Source organism: Equus caballus, chromosome 4 (genome assembly GCF_041296265.1).
Source record: "Equus caballus isolate H_3958 breed thoroughbred chromosome 4, TB-T2T, whole genome shotgun sequence".
Taxonomy (NCBI): Eukaryota; Metazoa; Chordata; class Mammalia; order Perissodactyla; family Equidae; genus Equus; species Equus caballus.
In genome coordinates this window covers 98,279,114-98,300,534 of record NC_091687.1, presented here as the reverse complement: position 1 = coordinate 98,300,534, position 21,421 = coordinate 98,279,114, and the positions used below count along the sequence as shown (strand labels likewise).

General features: G+C 40.4%; 1 protein-coding gene and 1 long non-coding RNA gene across 2 annotated transcripts; one reads left to right on the top strand and one right to left on the bottom strand.

The window, feature by feature from the left end:
* Positions 1-586: 586 nt before the first annotated feature.
* LOC138923920 (uncharacterized) lies at positions 587-3,263 on the bottom strand. The gene is made up of 4 exons (XR_011438284.1): positions 3,139-3,263; positions 2,548-2,622; positions 2,310-2,350; positions 587-1,649 (listed from the first exon to the last, which is right to left on the bottom strand). It is a non-coding gene; the product is annotated as an uncharacterized lncRNA (long non-coding RNA).
* Positions 3,264-7,451: 4,188 nt separating this feature from the next.
* Positions 7,452-18,891, top strand: MRPS33 (mitochondrial ribosomal protein S33). Its single transcript, XM_001498241.6, has 3 exons — positions 7,452-7,632; positions 12,383-12,623; positions 15,816-18,891. Exons 2-3 carry the CDS (start codon positions 12,409-12,411, stop codon positions 15,919-15,921), a joined length of 321 nt encoding a protein of 106 aa, XP_001498291.1. The 5' UTR covers positions 7,452-7,632; positions 12,383-12,408; the 3' UTR covers positions 15,922-18,891.
* Positions 18,892-21,421: the final 2,530 nt, after the last annotated feature.

Here is a 21,421-nt window from a genome sequence, read left to right as displayed (position 1 = left end):
TATAGACAAAAACAATTTTAACATATCTCTTGAGAAATGACATTTTCCCCATTTGCTTAACGTATCCATGTATGACTATTATTTATTGCTTGAATGAGACAGCATCAATTCTATTCTTGTTTTCATTTATGTGGACATAACGTAAGCACTAAGAAACTCTATTCACATGAGTAAGTAGATGAGAAGGAGAAAAGCTAGGTTATAGCAATATCACCCAATTCTTTGAACTCACTCCAAATTATGTGCCAAAAATTACATAGAAATCTATTGTGAAAATTATTCATAATGATCTAGCAGCTGACAACTAGTCCCTCCTTCAATTTTTCTGAAAACAAAGAATTGTTCTCAATCTGACTTTTAAAAGAATATATTGACCTGGAGAATTACTGTCTGCTAATAAGTATTCCACTACAGATGCAAGAAGAAAGTGTCCTCACACTTTCTGTCTGTCTGACTGTGGGAGCTGAGATTGAATGGGGGAATATAGGAGAAAAACACATGGTAATACAGGGAAAAATAGAGAGAATTTTTGCAACTCAAAAACAACCTTCTAAACAGTGAAAAGGCTCCAAAAGAGAATCTAAGATTTGAGTCAAAAAAAAAGAATTTATTATCCAACCATTATAGACATTCACTTTCACAATGTCTGGGAAATATTGTGGCAATACTAGGATTTATCAAATCTTTGTTTTGTTTTCATTTAGAAGAACCTTGCTTTACCTGAGATAACTCTTAAAGGATTAGCAAAATGGAAACATTAATTTAACATAAAATATTTTTGATAAAACACTTTTATTTCATATGCTTTATATGTTTTTGCCAAATCTTGGAGTTGCAGGTATAAATTATTCAATTATAGAAAATGTGCTGTTGGCCACACAATCTAATTAGTAAAGTCAATCTTCATTGCCAAGCCAATCATCTAAATAAAATGCACTTTGAGAAAAAGTCTGAGTTAATTTTCAATTCAAATAAATCTGTTAATGTATGTACATTGATGAATATTTTTTAAAAACTGAGAAATAGATTATTAAATGTATCTCATCAGCTCAATTATTAAAAGCAATCAAGGTTAAAATGATGCAGGAACTAATAGAATTAGTTTATATTTTTATAATGTCATAAAACCAAGAATAAATCTATATAGCTTTTCTCATTACTCAATTCATAATAGTAAAACATAATAAATATTATTTATGAATTAGAATATGACAAAAAAGCACAGTATTCCTTTAATAAATATATGCATGTACCAAACTTGGGTTTTCAGCTTTCAGGAATAACTAAATAAGAACCACATATAAAAATTCTGTAATAGCTCTAATCAGTTTTTTTGATATCATAATGAAAGTTTTTCCTATATATTTAATGAAAAATAAAAGTACATGCTGTTAAAAATTGATCAGTCCAGGGGCCAGCCCCGTGGTCCAGTGGTTAAGTTAGCGTACTCCACTTGGCAGCCCAGGGTTTGGCTGGTTCGGATCCTGGGCACGGACCTAGCACCGCTCATCAGGCCATGCTGACGCAGCATCCCACACAGCACAACCAGAAGGACCTACAACTAGAATATACAACTATGTACTGGGGGGTTTTGGAGAGAAGAAGAAGAAAAAAAAAGGTTGGCAACAGATGTTAGCTCAGGTGCCAATCTGAAAAGAAAAAAAAAATTGATCAGTCCAGCAGCTAGCACATAATTTTATTTTTTGTTAATAAGAGGCAGAAAACATTAACCATGTTAAAAGAGGAAATAAGTTCAGGATTAAAATATTTATATACTTCATGATAGAATTTGATAAAATGAGCATATCAGACAAGATAGGCTAGGTCATGCTGCAGTAACAAACAACAAAATTGTATGACTTAAAATAACAGGTATGTGGAACTTAATACAACAAAGGCTGATTTCTAACCTAAGCTATGTGCACACTGTGGCTGGCAGAACAAGATCTGCTCCCCATAAGCACTCAGGCACCCAGGCTGACAGAGCAATGACCCTCTGTGCCAAAGGGACACTTCTGTTCATAAGTCATTGGCCAGAAATAGTCACATTTGGTTTTTTCCCTTAGGAAGATCAGCCCTGAGCTAACATCTGTTGCCAATCTTCCTCTCTTTTTTTGCTTGAGGAAGATTAGCCCTGAGCTATTACCCATGACAATCTTTCTCCACTTTTTGTGTGGGTCACCACCACAGCATGGCTGACAAGTGGTGTAGGTCGCACCTGGGATCTGAACCCATGAACCCAGGCCACCACAAAGCGGAGCATGCTGAACTTAACCAATATGCCAAGGGGCCAGACTCATAGTTCTTACCCAATACCAAGGTTGCCATTAAATGCACTCCAACTCTATGCCTGGAAAGGGGGAAATGGGAAATATTTGGAGAACTGTATCAGTGATTTTCACAATACATTTAACCTTCATTGAACAACACTTCCCAAATCTAAAATAATGTATGACTTTTTTTATAACTTATTCCAGTGAAATGCAAAAAATATGATTGTCCCTTAAAACAATCCATTTTATATTTAAGATAATCAGTATCACTAACCTCTACTATTTCAGCTGTTGAAGTTGCTTTCCTTTCCAGATAATGACACCTCCTATGGATAAGTATTGAGGAGAGCTGAAAAGAAGTGCTTATGTTTAAATATCTAAAAAAAAAAGTAGGGTTCAATATTTTTTTCAATGCTGGCTTTGCTTTGCTCTCGCCACACTCTCCTTCAATAACAATACACTTCTTAATAAGGAGATGGAAGAGACATAAGCATTAACGGAAATTTACCAGCACTCCCACATTCACACTCACACAGGAGATCTGATTTCAGAAAATCATAACAAATATCCAATTACCATATTTCTAACAGCCACACTTCACCCTTACCTGGAATATACGTAAGACAGGAAAAGACAGGAAGCCTAAGAGGGGTTTATGGTGCCTTGATGGGTCATTAAAGGAAGCTTCCCCCTAAACATTCTGAATTGTCTCTTTGTAATCCTGGAGGGTTTTATACCCTGGGTGAGGGATATACCCGCTTTTGTAAAATGCAGAAACAGGAAAGAACCTACATGATGCTAGGAAACAGTACTTGTGGAAATAGGGGATCTGTAAATTAACTTACTTAAAGGAGTAAGTACCCACCTGCCCCTTGGACAGTGCCACACAATAAGAAGTTGAAGTTGCTGTGAGCTTCAATTCTTGCTCTGTCTAATGGCAAGGAATAGTTGCCATAGAGTATGATGAATAACAAAATTGCTTACAGCAGAGGCTTTCCATTTTACCACAACCCAGAGCAAGAAGTATTATTTTACATTATGGTCCAATACACACATACACACACATATTGTTTCATGAAACAATAATTACCCTCACTACATGTGATGTACTCTGATATTTCCTTTTTTCTTTCTTTTTTTTTTTTTTTGGTGAGGAAGATTCACCCAGAGCTAACACCTGTTGCCAATCTTACACTTTCTGTATGTGAACCACTGCCGCCACAGCATGGTCACTGACAAGTGGTGTATGTCTGCGCCTGGGAAGAGAACCTGGGCCGCCAAAGCAGAGCATGCCAAACTCAACCACTAGGCCAGCAGGGCTGGCCCTCTAACATCTTTTAACGCTGGTCACAACCCACTAAACTGATTTCGAAACAAACTAATGATTCATAGCCTGCAATTTTAAAACACTGGGCTACAGAAAATAGAAATATGTAAGGCAATCTCCGATTATAAGGTAATCTCTGATTATACGACAAGTCCTTAAGTTCGGAGGTACAAGTGGGTAAGCCAAGGTCTGGGAAGTCAATGTCCATAGAAGGTCAAATTTTATTCTGTTATGTTAGTTTATCCATCCTAATATTCGAACTTCCCCATTGGTCAGTAACAGTTTCAATGAGCCAATATCATAGGCATGCTGTTTCCAAATCTGTGGGAGACTGGAAAATGTTCCCCAAAGATATCAGGCCCGAATCCCCAGAACTTGTAAATGGTACTCTATCTGGGAAAGGGGCCTTTGTAATACAAGTAAGTTAAGGGTGCTGAGATGGGGAGACTGTCCTGGATTAACCAAGTGGGTCCTAAATCTAACTGCATGTGTCCCTGTAAGAGGATGCAGTAGGAGATCTGACACACGTAGAGGAGAAGGTGATGTGTTGAGGAAGCAGAGAGATATTTGAAGATGCTGGCCCTGAACACTGGAGTGATCTTAGAAGAAAATTTAGGAAGTACACTCTTTGACATCAGTCTTAGCAGTATCTTTTTGAATATCAAGTCTCCTTAGGAAAGGGAAACAAAAGAAAAAACTAACAAATGGGACTACATTAAACTAAAAAGCTTCTGCACAGCAAGGAAACCATAGACAAAAAAAAAAAAACAACCCATCAAATGGGAGAAAATACTTCCAATATTTTCCAATATCAGGGGTTAACTTTCAAAACATATAAAGAACTCATACAACTGAACAACAACAAAAATGCACAACCCAATCAAAAAATGGGCAGAGGATATGAACAGACATTTTTCCAAAGAAGATATACAGATGGCCAATAAACACATGAAAAGATGTTCAACATCACTAATTATTTGGGAAATACAAATCAAAACTATGTTGAGATATCACCTCACACCTGTCAGAATCGCTATTATTAAAAAGACAAGAAATAACAAATATTGGAGAGGATGTGGAGAAAAGGAAACCCTCATACACTGCTGGTGGGAATGCAACCTAGTGCAGCCACTATGGAAAACAGTATGGAGATTTCTCAAAAAATTAAAAATAGAAATACCATATGATCCAGCCGTCTCACTACTGGGTATTTATCCAAAGAATAGGAAATCAACCATTCAAAAAGATTTATGCACCCCTATGGTCATTGCAGCATCATCCACAATAGCCAAGACATGGAAGCAACCCAAATACCCATGAATGGATGATGGATAAAGAAGACGGAATACACACACAATGGAATACTACTTAGCCACAAAAAAGACAAAATTTTGCCATTTGCGACAACATGGATGGACCTTGAGGGTATTATGCAAAGCGAAATAAGTCAAACAGAGAAAGACAAATACCATACGATTTCACTCATATATGGAAGATAAAAAACAAACACACAGATACAGAGAACAGATTGGTGGTTACCAGTGGGGAAGAGGGTGGGAGGAGGGTGAAAGGGATAAAGGGACACATATGTATGGTGATGAAGGAAAATTAGACTTTTAGTAGTGAACATGATGCAGTCTACTCAGAAGCTGAAATACAGTGATGTACACCTGAAATTTATGTAATGTTATAAACCAATGTGGCCTCAATGAAATAAAAATAAATAAATACACGAAAAAGATTGGAGTGATGTGGCCACATGTCCATGAATGCCAGCAACCACCAGAAGCTGGAAGAGTCAAAGAACTGATTCTACCCTACAGCCTCTGGAGGGAGCCTGGCCCAGTCAACACCTTGATTTTGGCCCAGTGATACTGATTTGGACTTCTACCTCCAGAACTGTAAGAGAATAAAGTTCTGACGTGTTTTTTTTTTTTTTTCTTTTTCTTTTTTTGCTGAGGAAGACTAGCCCTGAGCTAACATCTGTTGCCAATCTTCCTCTTTTTTTTCGCTTGAGGAAGATTAGCCCTGAGCTAATATCTGTGCCAGTCTTCCTCTATTTTGTATGTGGGTCATAGTCAATGCACGGCTGACAAGTGGTGTAGGTCTGCGCCTGAGATCCAAAACCACAAACCCAGGCCACTAAAGCAGAGTGCACTGAACTTAACCACTAGGCCACAAGGCTGGCCCCAAAGTTCTGATGTTTTAAGTCATGAAATCTGTGGCATTTTGTTACAGCAGGCTCAGGAAACTAATACAAACCCCATGAACTCGACTCAATGAGAGTCATCATGTGAACTGCCCAGAGTACACAGCCACCTGTAACTGTTCATAAATTGCTGTTTCAAGAAAGAGTTATGGTAGCTTAGAGAAATTCACAAAACAAGCTGATAGCACAAATTATAAATAGGTGAAAGGGAAAAACCAAAGACAGACATAGAAAATGGAGCCAACAACTAAGTTTATGCAAATATAATATAATAGTTCTTTCCATGAGTCCACCACAAATTTGGCTTTAAACTTTCTAACAGCCAACATGCCAAAGGAAGCCTCCTTGTTTATGATTCAGTGGCCACTAGATTAAAACAAGCCGACTTCACAGAAAAAAACAAAAGACAAGGTGAAATTTTCAGCCCAGACTTTTTTTGGACTGAACTATGCATGGGATACTCATTACACCCCGCGTAAATGTAACTGTAGTCTAAGTTGTTACACCGGATCCAAGTTTATGAGGCTACTTAATATATCATAGGTTAATAACATGCCAAAATTTAACTTGACAAAAGCAAATTCTATAGTAAAGAGTGACAAAATGTCAAAACACAACTTGACAAAACAAAATTCTGGGGCCGCCCTGTGGCCGAGTGGTTAAGTTCTAGCGCTCCGCTTCGGTGGCCCAGGGCTTTGTGGGTTCAGATCCCAGACGCCGACATAGCACCACTCAAGCCATGCTGAGGCGGCGTCCCACATGCCACAACTAGAAGGACCCACAACTAAAAACACACAACTATGTCCCGGGGGGCTTTGGGGAGAAAAAGGAAAAATAAAATCTTTAAAAAAAAAATTCTATAGGAGGGAAGGAGGTGTTACTAGAATACTCTCTGGGTATATAGCTTGCTACTGATTTGCCTTAATTCCGGGGAACATTTTAGAGTATTTATGAAAGGCCTTTAATAATGCTCAGAAAATAAGCAGTGTTCGCAGGTGAACTATCTAACATTCAATAAATGCTCCATACAATGCCTACGGGATGTGGCTTGCTTGAGGGCAATTTTAATATGAAGTGGAATACTTAGTGTTTCTACTATCTGCCAAGCAGCGTCTACGTAACTACTGAGGAGTCAGCTAAATGTCCCATCCCTACTCCCTGAAGAAGCTTCACGGCCAGCGGGGGAGAGGGAGAGACAGCAGCTCCAAACAGCGCCCCTCATCCAGCAAAAGGGTTTCAAGAATGGCCTCGCCGAGGTGACACTAATCGACTGTCAGAGGATGAGTAGATAAGTGGAAGGAGAGGGGAATGGCACCCCAAGGGGGTGAGACGACTCTTCAGGGGCTAGGGTCAAGCAATGCCCTTGAACATAGACCTAGTCTGGTTGAAAAGAGAAAGAAAACAGAAAAAACGCGGAAGAAAAGACAAAAGAAAGTGCACTTCATCCTCCACCACACGGCTCACGCATAATCATTGCTTGAGATGTTTTGGGGACAGCTGTGCAGTTATTTCTAACAAAATACAGTTCGCAAACCCCGCAAGTCCCTCCAGAAAAGCCAGACCTCTCTCTCCCGGACCTACCATCCCCTCTAGCCCTCCCCACAAACGGAAGCGCACCGCTTACTGCGCAGGCGCCAGTTATGACCTCCGAGGCTTCCAAGAGAGGGCGCTAGTAGTTCCGGGTCCTTCACTGGGGCTCCCCTCTGGCCCCCGAACTTCCGTTTCTCTACTGCTCTCCGTGGTGGGCTTGGCCAGGAGCTCGGCGCCAGGGTGGGGGCGGGCCTTCCGGAAAGGGGCACGCGGGAGAGCAAGGTCACGGCGAGGTAAGGCAGTCCGTGACTTTTCGGGGCTCTCTACTGGAATGTGGGCGGTGGCTTTAGAGGTCCTACGGGGGTCTCCAACCTTGTAGAGTCGCCAAGAATAAGATGAGTCAGTTTTATTATTAACCAGCTCGGGGGTCTCATGTAAAGAACTTGGCCTTTTCCTGCGTAAATTGGGAATTTACCAAATGCCGGACTCTAGCGTGGTTTCCTCTCCGGCGCAGTTACTCTTCCTGATTAGGCAGCATTCAAGGCTCCGTTTCTCTGCTCATCAGACCGCCTTCTGCACGTATCTTTGTCTGGAGGATGCAGGTTAATTTTGTTACCAGCTTAAGAAAAATATAACAAAGTGACACTTAAGAAAAATGTTCTTGAAATGCGCTACCGATTCAAACGTCGGTTGACACTTGCTTCCATCACGGGTAGGCGTGATCGAGTCAGTTGGAGGGGGTTGGGATGTTCTTGTTGAGCTGAATAAAGCTGGCGTATATTCAGAGCCGCTCAAGTCTCTACGACCAAGTGAAGTAATCGGTACTGGGCTTTTTAAAAATAATAAATCCCGTGTTTAGATTGTGCCTCTGTGAAACACGTGTGCGCAGTGTGTGAGTTCCTGAGGCCTGATGATGATTATGACAGGCGCTGGGCCATGAGTTTTGCATGTCAGCCTCACAACGCAGTGAGGTAGTGTAACTGTCCTCATGTAGCAGATGAGGAAACTGAGGCAAAGAATACGTACTGCTACAAATACGGTATGGCCATTAGAGCGCAGAGGCAAGATTCCAACCAGCTTTTCTCCTCCAAGGCTGGTGCTCTCCACCAACCAGTGGTTTTTGAGAAACTGGAGAAAGCACTCTCTCCCAAGCAGAATTTGCACACACACATACACACACATTTAAGCACACACCTTTAAAATTCCACGGGATTCAGCCCTGAGGGATACCCGCGTAGAGAACTCCTGCACTTCATCTGCACTCGTCAAAGAAAAAAGGCAAACCTAAACCAAAGCCAATTATTGAAATACACCTGACCTTTTAAAATGTGTCAGAACTATCAGAAAGATCAAAGGAACTTACCCTTTTATGCAAAAGTAAAAATATGGGAATTTTCTCGTGTGGCTTAACGTGTTTTGCTCCAGCACATCTGAATAATTTGTTTTTGGTTAACATTTTCAACTCTGGTTAATTTTTCTTCATGATACTGTTTTCTTTAGTTCACATTTAAAGAAAAGTGACAGTTTTAAGTGACTATTTTGTACCCCTTAGAATGGCTTCATGTGAATAAAAATCTAATTGACATGTGAATTATTTGCCTTTTACTTTAATGTCTTTCACATGGTCATCTTTTTTGGGGGGGTGGTGAGGAAGAGTGGCCCTGGGCTAACATCTGTGCCAGTCTTCCTCTATTTTGTATGTGGGTCGCCTCCACAGTATCACTTGATGAGTGGTGTGTAGGTCTGCACCTGGGATCCAAACCTGTGAACCCAGGGCTGCCAAAGCAGAGCACACGAGTTTAACCACTGGGCTGGCTCCATCATACTCTTTTTTTTTTTTTAAGATAAAATTGGGCGGCCTGGGGTTCACCAGTTTGGATCCCAGGTGTGGACATGGCACTGCTTGGCAAGCCATGCTGTGGTAGGCATCCCACATATAAAGTAGAGGAAGATGGGCATAGATGTTAGCTCAGGGCCAGTCTTCCTCAGTAAAAAGAGGAAGATTGGTAGCAGTTAGCTCAGGGCTAATCTTCCTCAAAAAAAAAAAAAGATAAAATTGAAAGATTCTGTAAAGAGGCCTAACAGGGTCCTGAAAAATCCTAAGTAAGGCTTTCCAATGTTTAAAAAATGTAAAGCTTATAAAAAGTGGCAACTTGCCAATCTTAAGACAAATATTTATGGACAGCAGAACTTTTTAGGTGTTTTAGCTTATGTTTAAAAGAAAAAGAGGGCCAGCCCGGTGGTGTAGTGGTTGGGTTGGCGTGATCTGCTTTCGCAGCCCAGTTCAGATCCCACACACGGACCTACACACCACTCATCAGGCCATGCTGTGGTGGCATCCCACATACAAAATAGAGGATAATTGGCACAGATGTTAGCTCAAGGACAATCTTCCTCACCTCCCGCTCCCACCCCCCGAAAAAGAAAAGTACACCCACCACCTATGCCATTCTTCATCAGAGGCATAGATGTTTGTGCTCTGTGGAAGGAGACTACAAAGTGGTAATTGATAACTGTTAGGACCGTTTTCATTTTCCTTCTATTTAGCAAGTGGTTCTTTATTTCTGGTAAGCGATGCAGGTTTGAAGAGGTTTATTCTCTTCATCATATAAGTTTAGGACTTGGATTTTGTGGTAAAACCACGTTCCAGTGGATTCTAATGGGACTTTATTTATGAGCCTGTTTCCCAGTAATTCGCTTCATTCCAAAGTGGGCATGGAGGTAACTTAGGATTGTGATGGTTTTGGTGGCCACTGTAGTAATGAGTCCCTTTCTCCCTACTACCTGTCAAGTTACCAAGCTGTTGGTCCCCTCCCCTATATATTAGTCTTTGTAAGTGAGGATAACATTCCAGGGAGGTACAGGTTTAACTGCACAGAGTATGATCTCTTTTTTTGCATGATTAAATGAGAATAAGGGATAGACAAATGTGTCTGTATAGAACATGAGCACCAAATCTGCAAACAGGTTTAGGTTTTTTGTTTTTTATTAGATTACCATTTACTGAGTACCATTGTCTTACTTTTTTCTCACAATAGCCCTGCAAGCTTTGTTTTCTGAAAAGGAAACTCAGATTTAGAGAGAACAGATAATTGTTCAAAATAACCCAGCTAATAAGTGGCACAGCCAGTACTCAAACCTAAGCCTCAGGATTCCATGCTGCCTCTTCATTTAAAAATGAAGTGATTTGGGATTCAGAACATATTTTCCTGAAAACATTGCAACAGAATGATAGTTCTTAGACTGCCTTACAAATAACTGATTGTGGAAATACTGTGCAATTGGAACAGAAATCTATTCTGATACTATAATAGTAATTAAGCAAAGCAAAGTTGATTAATAAACTGTTTTTAGTTTTTTTATCTGTTGTTTGGAAAAAGATAACAAAAGGGAAGGAAGAGAAAAGATAAAGCATGCAAAGAAACTTTTTGTAACTTCTGAAGGCAACTTCTAGACATTTGCAAGGCCTTGAGAGTGATATAGCACTGATTTGTTACTATTTTCTATTTATGCATTATACTGTTAATGACTTGTTTCTCATTGATGAAAATATAACCCTAACAACGCAACCCTTTCCCATCCACATAATGGAGCAAGAGTTGGGAGAGAAGTGAATCTGGGAACTGAGAGCGCTAAAAGGAAAGGCAAAGAGCAAGGCTTGCACATGATCCCCAGGTTGGGGAATGGGGGAGCCCCAGGAAGAGCACTTGGATCTGACAGTTCTCCCATCGCTGGCCTTCAGGTGGCAGTATTGCCCAAGATTGCTTGGTTGGTGTTGAGAATGGTAAATGGTGAGGTTGACTTTCTGCAGTTAGTTTGAGGTCGGCCTCTGCTCTTTCAATGGATCTTGAAATGGACATGAAAAATTCCTTAATTGAAACACTGAGGTTTGGGGGTTTTTTCTTGCAAGAACTATTTTGAAAGCTACTTGGCACCATTCCTGTTTAGCAGTGGTTTTTGTACATTTCTCCTGTTGGTTTTTCAAGATGTTTATGCCTTTTTTCTGTTTGGAGATCAACTACTTTTCATCCCAACTGAACTATCCCCCATGATAGTCTCTTAGTCAGCCAAGATTTGCATCTCACTACAAAAACTTCATGTAAATTAGCATATTCTGCCAACAGTAATCCCCACATCTGATCTGGAATGGGTTGGGATAGTTATTCCACCTGCAACGTTCTTCATTTTTATGTATCACCTATATAATTTTTGATGTATATTGGCTGTAATTTCTGCATATTACAGATATCATTCTTATACCTATTTCAATATTCTATGCCTCTGAAGAAAAAATTACTGTTTTTAGTTATAAAGAACTTAGTTTGCATTGAAGCAGAATATATAGGATGGAAGATAAGACAAGTAATATCACAATTCATAAGTGCCTTCTATTCGGGAATAAAATGAATCTTTTGAGCTGTTGAGTTTATTTCTATAAGACTGCTATCTCTGTTTTCCCCCAAATGGCTCTCAGTCTCTAGGCAGAATTCAGTCCAGCAGCCTAGAGGCTAAATGACCTCATAACTCATTAGCAGTTCTCAGAGCCATCTGGAGCCCTTGAGGAGGACAGTGTTCAAAGGGCTGATAATAAAGACAACAGCATAATTATTTCTCTGCCATGATTAAACCTTTAGATGGCAAGCAGTCAGCATATTTATTCTGCAAATTGCTTAGGTGGGTGTTTTCTGAAGGTAGAATAACAATGCTATGGTAGAATAACTCATTTCCCCGTCCTCATCTAGCCTACAAACAGGTAAACTGATTCTCTGTAAATAACCTATAGAGTCACAAAATGGTTCATTGTAAAAAGGGCAGTACAGCAAGGAAGTAATACTGTGTGAACACCAAATGTAAGGAATTGCAAATATAAAGCTTGCAAGGGACATAGCCACTGGGACTGTGGATATTTCTCAACTCCAAGGCATGTCCTGCCAACAACACGGACTGATTCACGTGTGGTTTGCTGTGTTTTCATTTTCTAGAGTGTTATAATCCGGGAATTTCCTACACTAACCTGTTTCTCTTTCTTCTCATTTTCTATAGGGACTCTTGCCCCCGCTGCTCGGGAAATGTCCTCCCTCTCCGAATACGCCTTGCGCATGAGTCGTCTCAGTGCCCGGCTGTTTGGTGAAGTGGCCAGGCCCACCGATGCCAAGTCCATGAAGGTAGTGGAACTGTTCAGTGAGCAGCCTTTGGCCAAGAGGAAGGAGACGTATGACTGGTATCCCGATCACAACACATACTTTGCGCTCATGGGGACACTGCGTTTTCTTGGCCTCTACAGGTAATGACATAAAAACACAAAGAGTAACCTGTAAGAGACTTTTTTAGGAGATCAGAAAAGGAAAAAATGAACCTTTCTATCCTTATAGTTTTGTGGTTCTTAGAATAGTGCCCAGGAAGTTCAAAAGGTACAGTTTTAGGGGGAAAGGCTTTCAAAATATCCACAGTGGGCATACCAAAAAATAAAAAAAGCAAACATGTACTTATTGAAAAACATGTTTTAATTTTGTCTTAAGTGTGACTAACATTGGCTAGATGCTGAGCTATAGAGAGAAGTTTAGTTACTCAGTAATCTAAGAGCTCCCTAGAGGAAAACTTCCCGGAGGAAAACTAGTGCAAACACTGAGGCAGAAGCCCTCCACCCCCGGCACGCGCGCGCGGCGCCTCCTGTAGGTGGGAGGAGGAGGCCCTGCCCGCAGCCTCCCTTCCCAGCTGGTGTTCGGGAGCCTACTTTCTTTGTGGTGGCAGTTTTGTTGTTCTTATGTCCTTCCACCGTCTTCCGGCATTTTCAGTTGATGCCCTTTTTGATATGTTAATTTGGTCTAAATAAACAGTCGTTTAAGAGTAATATGTAGCCTGCGCAGGCTCCTACCCCGGTGCATTTGTGTGTGTGCCTGTATATAGAAGCAGGTGCTTAGGACCATATACTGCTGTCGCAAGACTTACGTGATCATTTTCTTTAAAAAAAAAGTCTTAATTACCAAACTAATACATGCTCATCATAAAAGAATTCAAACAGTGTCTAATTGTATAAAGTTAAAACACTTCCTTTTTAAAAAAAAAAATTAGCATATTTTATTTGGACTTGTTTTAGGGCAGCAATACAAAAAATAATTTGAGACTTCACTCTAATATAATAAAATTAATGGTTCATTCAAGATAGCTAAAGATTGGTACTCTCATTTATCCAGCAGATATCTTTTTAGTACCTTCCACATGCAGGCACTTAAGATGGGCACAAGGGGGACAGCTGTGAGCAAAATAGAAGAGAGTTTCTTATTTAATGTATTATTAGAGCTTATAATCATGACATATTTTGAATTTCTGGAATTGCTTTGACTGTCCCCCTACCATTAACGTGGGCTTGGAAAATAAAAATTAATTTTATTATGACCCAAAATAAAGTATCATTGGAAGCCAGATCTCCTGAGTAGAAAACTATAACCCATAACAAAATCACACTCAGCTATTTTAATTTTACCCGTTTGCTGCCACTCTCCATTTGTTTGAAAAATAATGCCTTGACTATCTTTGAAGACAGGGGAAAATTACTTAGCATTTAGTGATCCACGGAAGAGCACGATTATTTTCATGTATTTAGTCACTAGTTATGGTAAATGATGCTTCTAACACAAGGCCTCTTGTGGCATCAGACAGGATGAAACGAGACAATTTCAATAAAGAAGATATTACTCAAAGACCTACAAAACGGGGAGGGAAGCGCGGGTTTCAGAAACAATGACTCATTCAGCCGAGCAGGTGCTTGGGCTGTTTGATCAACAGAGACGAAGATCCTGCCTTTGGAGCTTGCTTTCTGGCTGGGGGTTCACAGGAATGGGGGAAGGAGGGAAGAAGAGGGAAAAAACATAATAAATAAGTAAATTATGTGATATGTTACCAAGTTGAACATGCTATGGGAAGAAAAATAGTCGAGCCGGCTGAGCAGGCTCAAGAGTGCTGACAGGGCACTCAGTGGGCGGGGAGAGAATGGGTCACAGGAACAGGACAGTCAGGGTCAGCCTCCCTGAGAAGGTGAGGTTTAAGCTGAGGCTTGAAGGTTGTGAGTGAGCCAAGTGGGACATGGGAAAGCGCTTTCAAGGCGGAGCCAAGAGCAGAGCAAAGGCCCTGAGGTGGGAGTGCACCTGGTGTGTTCCTGGAGCAGCACAGGCTAAGGAGAGAACGGTCGGCCTGGAGGCAGATCAGGAGGGGCTCTGAGGGCCATGTAAGGACCTTGGCTTTTGCTCTGGGTGAAATGGGGGCCATTTTCAGGGTTGTGAACAGAGCAGTAATGTGATCTGATTCATATTTTAGGAGAATTACTCTGGCTGCTCTGTTGAGAATGGATTATTTGTGGGCGATCACAGCTAATGCCAAAGAGCTCTGCTGTATCCCTCATGTTCATGTAATGAAACAGTGTACCCTATAAAACCAATCTACTTTTAAAAACCTAAGGAGTTAGAAATTGGGCCCAGCAAACCCCTTTCCCACTTTAATTCATATGCCATTATTATCCCACTTTACAGACAAGGAGACTAAGGTGCAGAGAGGGAAGGTCACTTGTCCAAAGTCACACAGCTACTAAATGACGGACTGTGATTGGAACCCAGGTTCACATGGGTTCCAAAGGTTATATATTTAAACGCTATACTGTTTAGGTATTTGAACTTAGAATGCAGACTTTTTTAGACATCGTAGGCAGTCTTCATCTTACATCCCATCCACACGTACAAACAGTCCTAGCTGCCTTGATCCCAGGTTATCTGTCTTTTGATTTGGCTTCCTTCTGCCTGAGCCTTTCCCCAGCAGCCCTTTTCTGTGAACTGTCCACTGCCATTAAGACAGCTTCCTCCAGACCTCTGCCCCTTGTAGTAGGTGCTAATTCCTGGGGCTCTCAGGGTCTTTGTAGCTGTTGAAGCTTATACAGTCACGCATCGCTTAACGATGGGGATACGTTCTGAGAAATGCATCATTAGGTGATTTTTGTCGTGCGAACAGCATAGAGTGCACTTACACAAACCTGGATGGTATAGCCTACCACACACCTAGGCTATATGGTACTAATCTTATGGGACCACCGTCGTATATGTGATCCATCGGTGACCAAACATTCTTATGTGGCGCATGACTGTGCTCGCTCTCTGCTCTTCTCAGTGTTCAGTCTTAGTGTTATAAGGACATTTGGGGTAATTATTAGTGTTGTATCATAGTTACATAGGTTTACATGGCTGGCTTGGGAATTAACCTCTATTTGTGACATTGTTTCTATGACAGGAAACTGAGTTAGAAGTGAACTTTTGGAAGACAACCCATCTGTATGTTGAGCACAGCCTGTCCTCTCTGCTCACCAAGCTGAGCATTGCCCTGTAGAAGTCAAGGATTGATTTCCAGAACGACATAAGGGAACAGTGCTAGATGGTGTACTCTTCCAGCCTGGTAAAAACATTGGCTAATTATTTTTTCTCTCTGTGTTCAGGGATGAGCATCAGGACTTCAAGGATGAGCAGATGCGTCTAAAGAAGCTTCGTGGAAAGGGGAAACCACGGAAAGGAGAAGGGAAAAGAGCAGCAAAAAAGAAATAGTGTTGGTCCATCAGGAGAGAAAACTTCTTCCTCAGCAACTGAGTGCAGAGGAAAGCATATTTATTATCTTTTCACACACTGGGGGAGTATATACTTCCTAAATGGAAGATTATTTGGAGGAACATAGTCGTCTCGGTGTTGAAGTCTAATCTAGTTGAATTGTGCCTGGTTTCTTGGATACATTCTAATTCTGCAAAATTATTTTGGCCCTGATTTTGTAATCTGAGGTTTGCCTCATTCCCTAAAGAAACAAATGCATGAATTAGTGTTGAATGTCTTGTCTGGGGTGGGACTGCGATGTTGGGGAGTGGAGGGGAAACTCACTGACGGAGCATTCCGGAGTTTCCTCATTGCTCCTTCTTGCTTCATCACCTCACCAGCCCTAAACTCTTTCATCTCCAGCCGTTCAGGCACTGTCTCCACCACTGCGCTCACAAACTTTACATGCCTCTCCACCTACTCCTTTGAGAATATCTAATAAGGTGGATTTGTGGGATAAAACACTATACCTCCTAAGAGAGGATTGAGTACCTACTGTATACAAGTTACTGGGGCCCTGGTAATACAGTGGTTGTTAGCAAGAGAAAGAGTCTCCACCTCCTGAAACTTTCAATCCTGTGGGAGAGACTAATATTACATAATTACATAAATACAACTGTATTAAATGCTACAAAGGAGAAAATCCAGACTTCTCTGAGAGTGTGGATGGATCAATGGAATGATCCAGAGAGACAGCAAGAGGCCCAAACCTCATTAGGGAGTTTAAAGAAGGCCTTCCTAAAGAGATCATATTTAAGCTGAGCTCTGAAGAATAAATTAGAGTTGGGCAGAAGAAAACTGGTGGAAAAAGTGTTTGAGGCACAGAGAACACCATTTGCAAAGCCCTAGGGTAAGAAGAAATTGTCCTGTTCCAGGAATTGAAAAAAGACCCCTGACTGGTATGAGTTGGTCTTAATGAAGTAGACAGAGGCTGGACTGTGAAGGGCCTTGTAAGTTCTGTGAAAAAGCTTGGACTTAACCAACGTCACCAGAGATGAGAGTGTGTAAGATGTTATTTCTATAAGAGGTGACTGTTGTATACATTTGGGTAGCTAGCTGCTCATTTTATTGCAGTCTAGCAATGAGTTTCCAATGAGGTTGTGAGAGCTTCTCTGATTTTTTTTTTTTTTTCAAGAGTTGTTCTGAAGATTTCTAGCACTGGTAAATTTTTTAAGTACTTTTCTCTGTTTTTTGTAATGCTTTTTGGTTAGGAAGATTGGTCCTGAGCTAACATCTGTTGCCAACCTTCCTCTTTTTTTTCCTCCCCAAAGCCCCAGTACATAGTTGTGTATCCTAGTTGTAAGTCATTCTGTTCTTCTATGTGAGCTGCCACCACAGCATGGCTTGATGAGCGGTGTGTAGGTCTGCACTCAGGATCCAAAAACCAGCAAACCTCAGGCCACCAAGCAGACCGTGTGAACTTAACCACTTGGCCACAGGGGCCAGCCCCTTTTTCTTCTTTTTTATTGTGGTAAAAATTATAAAATTTAACGTGTTAACCATTTTTAAGTGTGCAGTACAGTTGTGTTAACTATATGCACATTGTTTTGCTAAAGTACTTTTTAACCTCTATTTCCACCTCATGGGAAAGGAGAATGAAGTGCATAGGCAAGAGGATGTATAGCAGCTACTCCAGCTATGATTTTCTTTCCCTGCAACATTAGAAGTATTGGCAGTGACTGCCCTGTGAATAATTCCTGAACTAGTAGGAATCCCACTGCATATGTTTAGATAAATGATAGTTTTAAAGATACGTAATCCAGATGGTATGGCTAGGGCCTATATTACAGATGATAAAAATAAAAACTACCTAAGATGGGGTGATTTGTATCTGATAGATGTGAATTCCAGCAGAAGGCTGAGAATCCATTTAGAACTTTCCTGAATACCTGCCACGTGTCGGACACATGCTAGTTGTAGAGGACCAAGATGAATAGGCTTAGTCCCTAAGATTGTGTGTATGGGTGTGTTTGTTTTGTAAAGTAATGGCAGGATCTCAGAGATTTGCTCAGAAAAGTGCAGATGCGTAATGACTTTTGTCCAGTGCAGCCAAGCCAGGTGCATGGATGATTACTCCAAGATACTGGGTTGAGAAACAGGCTCGCAGCCTGAACCCAGTGTAGCTAAGTAGATGTTCTGAATTATGCCATCTCCAACTTTTGGAGAAGGCCTGAATGTAAGAGGAACTTAGGGGAATTAGGATAATATTTTAAAGGAAGTAATTGCATTAATTACCAACAGCCAACCTCAGTCAGAAAACAAGCAAAGAATCAATGTACTGGTTTGCTGATGGACCCTGAGCCTGCAAGGAGCCTTTGCACTGGTTGATAGGGAAACTTGTAGACAACTCTGTGACAGATTAGAGTGCCGCAGCTCCATGCTGAGAATCAGAAACTAAAGCTAAAATGTATTTGTACATAAGCTGTACCCTGAAACCCCCTGATACAGTAAACACCCTGTGACTCAAAACAGTCTACTGAACGGTGGACCAGATGGAAAGTAGAGGATGAGAGGGAAGAAGAGTTCATTCTTGGTGCCATGGAAGCAACACATTTCAGGACACCAGCAACCAAGGTTTAAAACAAGGTCTAACTGCAATGAGAAAAAATCCTCGAGTTTAGCCAGATTAACTGGAGTTCTCTGGTCAAGACCAAAACTATTTGTTTTCCCTATTTGTTTTGTGTGCATGGGGGATTTTGCCCTTGACTTCAGTATGGCACAGTAAAAAGACTGGGGGGTAGGTTCAAAAGTCATGGGTTTGTGGTATAGTTCTACTTACTGGCTTTGTGACCTTAAGTCACTTTCCTTCCTGAACCCCTTTCTGCCTCTGTAAAATCATGAAAATACTTCTTCACTGGATTCATGAGATACTAAGATTTGTGAAAAGGATGATATAAATTGTAAAATGTTAATCAAATGTTTTTACATACAGTTCTTTGTGTGACTGAATTGCTACGTCTTACTAGAAGATGTTTCTGAGGCAGAGTTGACAAATAGCTGCTTAAAAAATCAAATTCTCTACATTCACACGTAGCACAGTAGGTTCAGGAAGAAGTAGGTGGGGGATGCATTTTATTTATGTAATCATGGGTTCCTGTGACTCATTTTTTAAAAAGCATCATACATATGTATTTATGAATATCTATATATATGAGCATATAAACATAATGCTTTTATTTGTAAAGTACCTTCCATGAAAGAATAAGTCAAATTAACAATGCCACCCTCTTCACCCTTTTCCTCTTTCCTGACACATTCCCCAAAGGTGCTAAGTGCCTCCTGTGTTAGAGTTTTGGAGGTGGGAACAAACTTCAAGAGCAATAGAGGGGAACAAATTCTTCTAACCTACCAAACCTGTCTTCGTGGCCTTTTTCCTTAAGTACTCATTAAGGAAAGTTCAAAAGAAAGCATTTCTTTCTTAAAAAAAAACGTTAAGATAGAATCAGCAAAACAAACAACAATGCCTTCAAGACAGATAAACAGGGAAACAAACAGTAGAACCCTGGATGCTGAGATAACTGGGAAAACAGTTCAATGTTTATGCTGAACTTAAAACAATGAATGTTTTTTAATGACATAAAGGCAGTCAAACAGGAGATCATGAAACTAGTGGGAGGTCTGGCCAGAGAAGCTACCCAGAGGCAGTATCCTGACTTAACTGGGATCTGGCAACACGATATTCATATTAAAACAGAAGGTAGAGTTAAACCAGTGTAGATTCTAAGACCATTTTCATTCAACTCTTTAAAGAAACGGGAACACAGGAATGGGAAGACACATATTAAGATGATAACTGTTTACATTTAATTTATATAATTTCTATCAAAATGTCAATAGACATTTTGGAGTTTGATTAAATGATTCAAATTTTCAAAATCCACGTGGAAGAAAAAATAGGAGAGAACACAAAAGAAATTCTGAAAAGGAAGACTAATGTGGAGACCCATATCAGATTTTGACACATAATTTGTTTTTTAAAACACTGATACTGGTGCAAGAATTAATCATTGGGGGAAAAAAAGAGATAACCCAGGGGCCGACCTCGTGGCCTAGTGGTTAAGTTCAGTGCACTCCGCTTCAGCAGCCTGGGTTCAGTTCCCAGGTGTGGACCTACACCACTCAGCAGCAGCTATGCTGTGATGGTGAGCCACATACAAAATAGAGGAAGATTGGCAACAGATGTTAGCTCAGGGTGAATTTTCCTCAGCAAAAAAAAAAACAAAAGAGATAACTCCAGAAATAGTTTCTATAATGTATAAGAATTAACATATAATCAAGGATGTGTCACAAATTAGTTAATAAATGGTGTTGGGACAATTGGCAATGGGGGGGGAACAATTTAGGTCATCACTTCATACTATACTCCAAATAAATTCTGGATAGGTCAGTAATTAAACATCAAGGAATAAAAACATTTAAAATGGAAACTACAAGAGAATAGAACTGAATCATTAGCTGAACTTGTACAGGTTATTCTCTAACTTCAAGTGATAAAAGAAGCCCCAAGAAAAAGGCAAGCAGATTTAAAACACGTTCTTAAGAAAGCTTAAAAGAAAATGATACTTGAAAAATATTTATGGCAAACAAGACAAACAGGGTAATTTTTAAAGTTACATAAGGAGCTCATATAGTTTTGGAAGGAAAAAGTCAAGTTAACAATAGAAAAGGCAAACGATATAAATAGGCAAATGACACAAAAAGAGGAAGTACAATCAGGTAACACAAGGTGCCCTCTCCAGCCTCAGAACCTTTGTACCACTGCCCCCAAAAACACTCTCCCAGACCTGAGTTTTAAACTCACTTTTTTTTTTTTATTGAGTTGTTGATAGGTTACAATCTTGTGAAATTTCAATTGTACATTAATGTTTGTCAGTCATGTTGTAGGTGCACCACTTCACCCTTTGTGCCCACCCCCCACCCCACCTTTCCCCTGGTATCCACTAAACTGTTCTTGGTCCATAGTTTTAAATTCCTCATATGAGTGGAGTCATACACAGATTATCTTTCTCTTGCTGGCTTATTTCACTTAACATAATTCTCTCAAGGTCCATCCATGTTATTGCAAATGGAATGATTTTGTTCTGTTTTGCAGCTGAGTAGTATTCCATTGTATATATGTACCACATCTTCTTTATCCATTCGTCTGTTGATGGGCACTTAGGTTGCTTCCACGTCTTGGCTATTGTAAACAGTGCTGCAATAAACATTGGGGTGCACAGGACTTTTGGGATTGCTGACTTCAGGCTCTTTGGATAAATACCCAGTAATGGGATGGCTGGATCGTATGGTAGTTCTATTTTTAGTTTTTCGAGGAATCTCCATACTGTTTTCCATAGTGGCTGCACCAGTTTGCATTCCCACCAGCAGTGTATGAGGGTTCCTTTTTCTCTGCAACCTCTCCAACATTTGTTACTATTAGTTTTCGATATTTTTGTCATTCTAATGGGTGTAAGGTGATATC

Coding starts and splice junctions, on each gene's coding strand:
- MRPS33 (XM_001498241.6), top strand. CDS start 12,409: ATGTCCTCCCTCTCCGAATACGCCTTGCGCATGAGTCGTCTCAGTGCC. Junction 12,624..15,815: donor CGTTTTCTTGGCCTCTACAG/GTAATGACATAA, acceptor CTCTGTGTTCAG/GGATGAGCATCAGGACTTCA.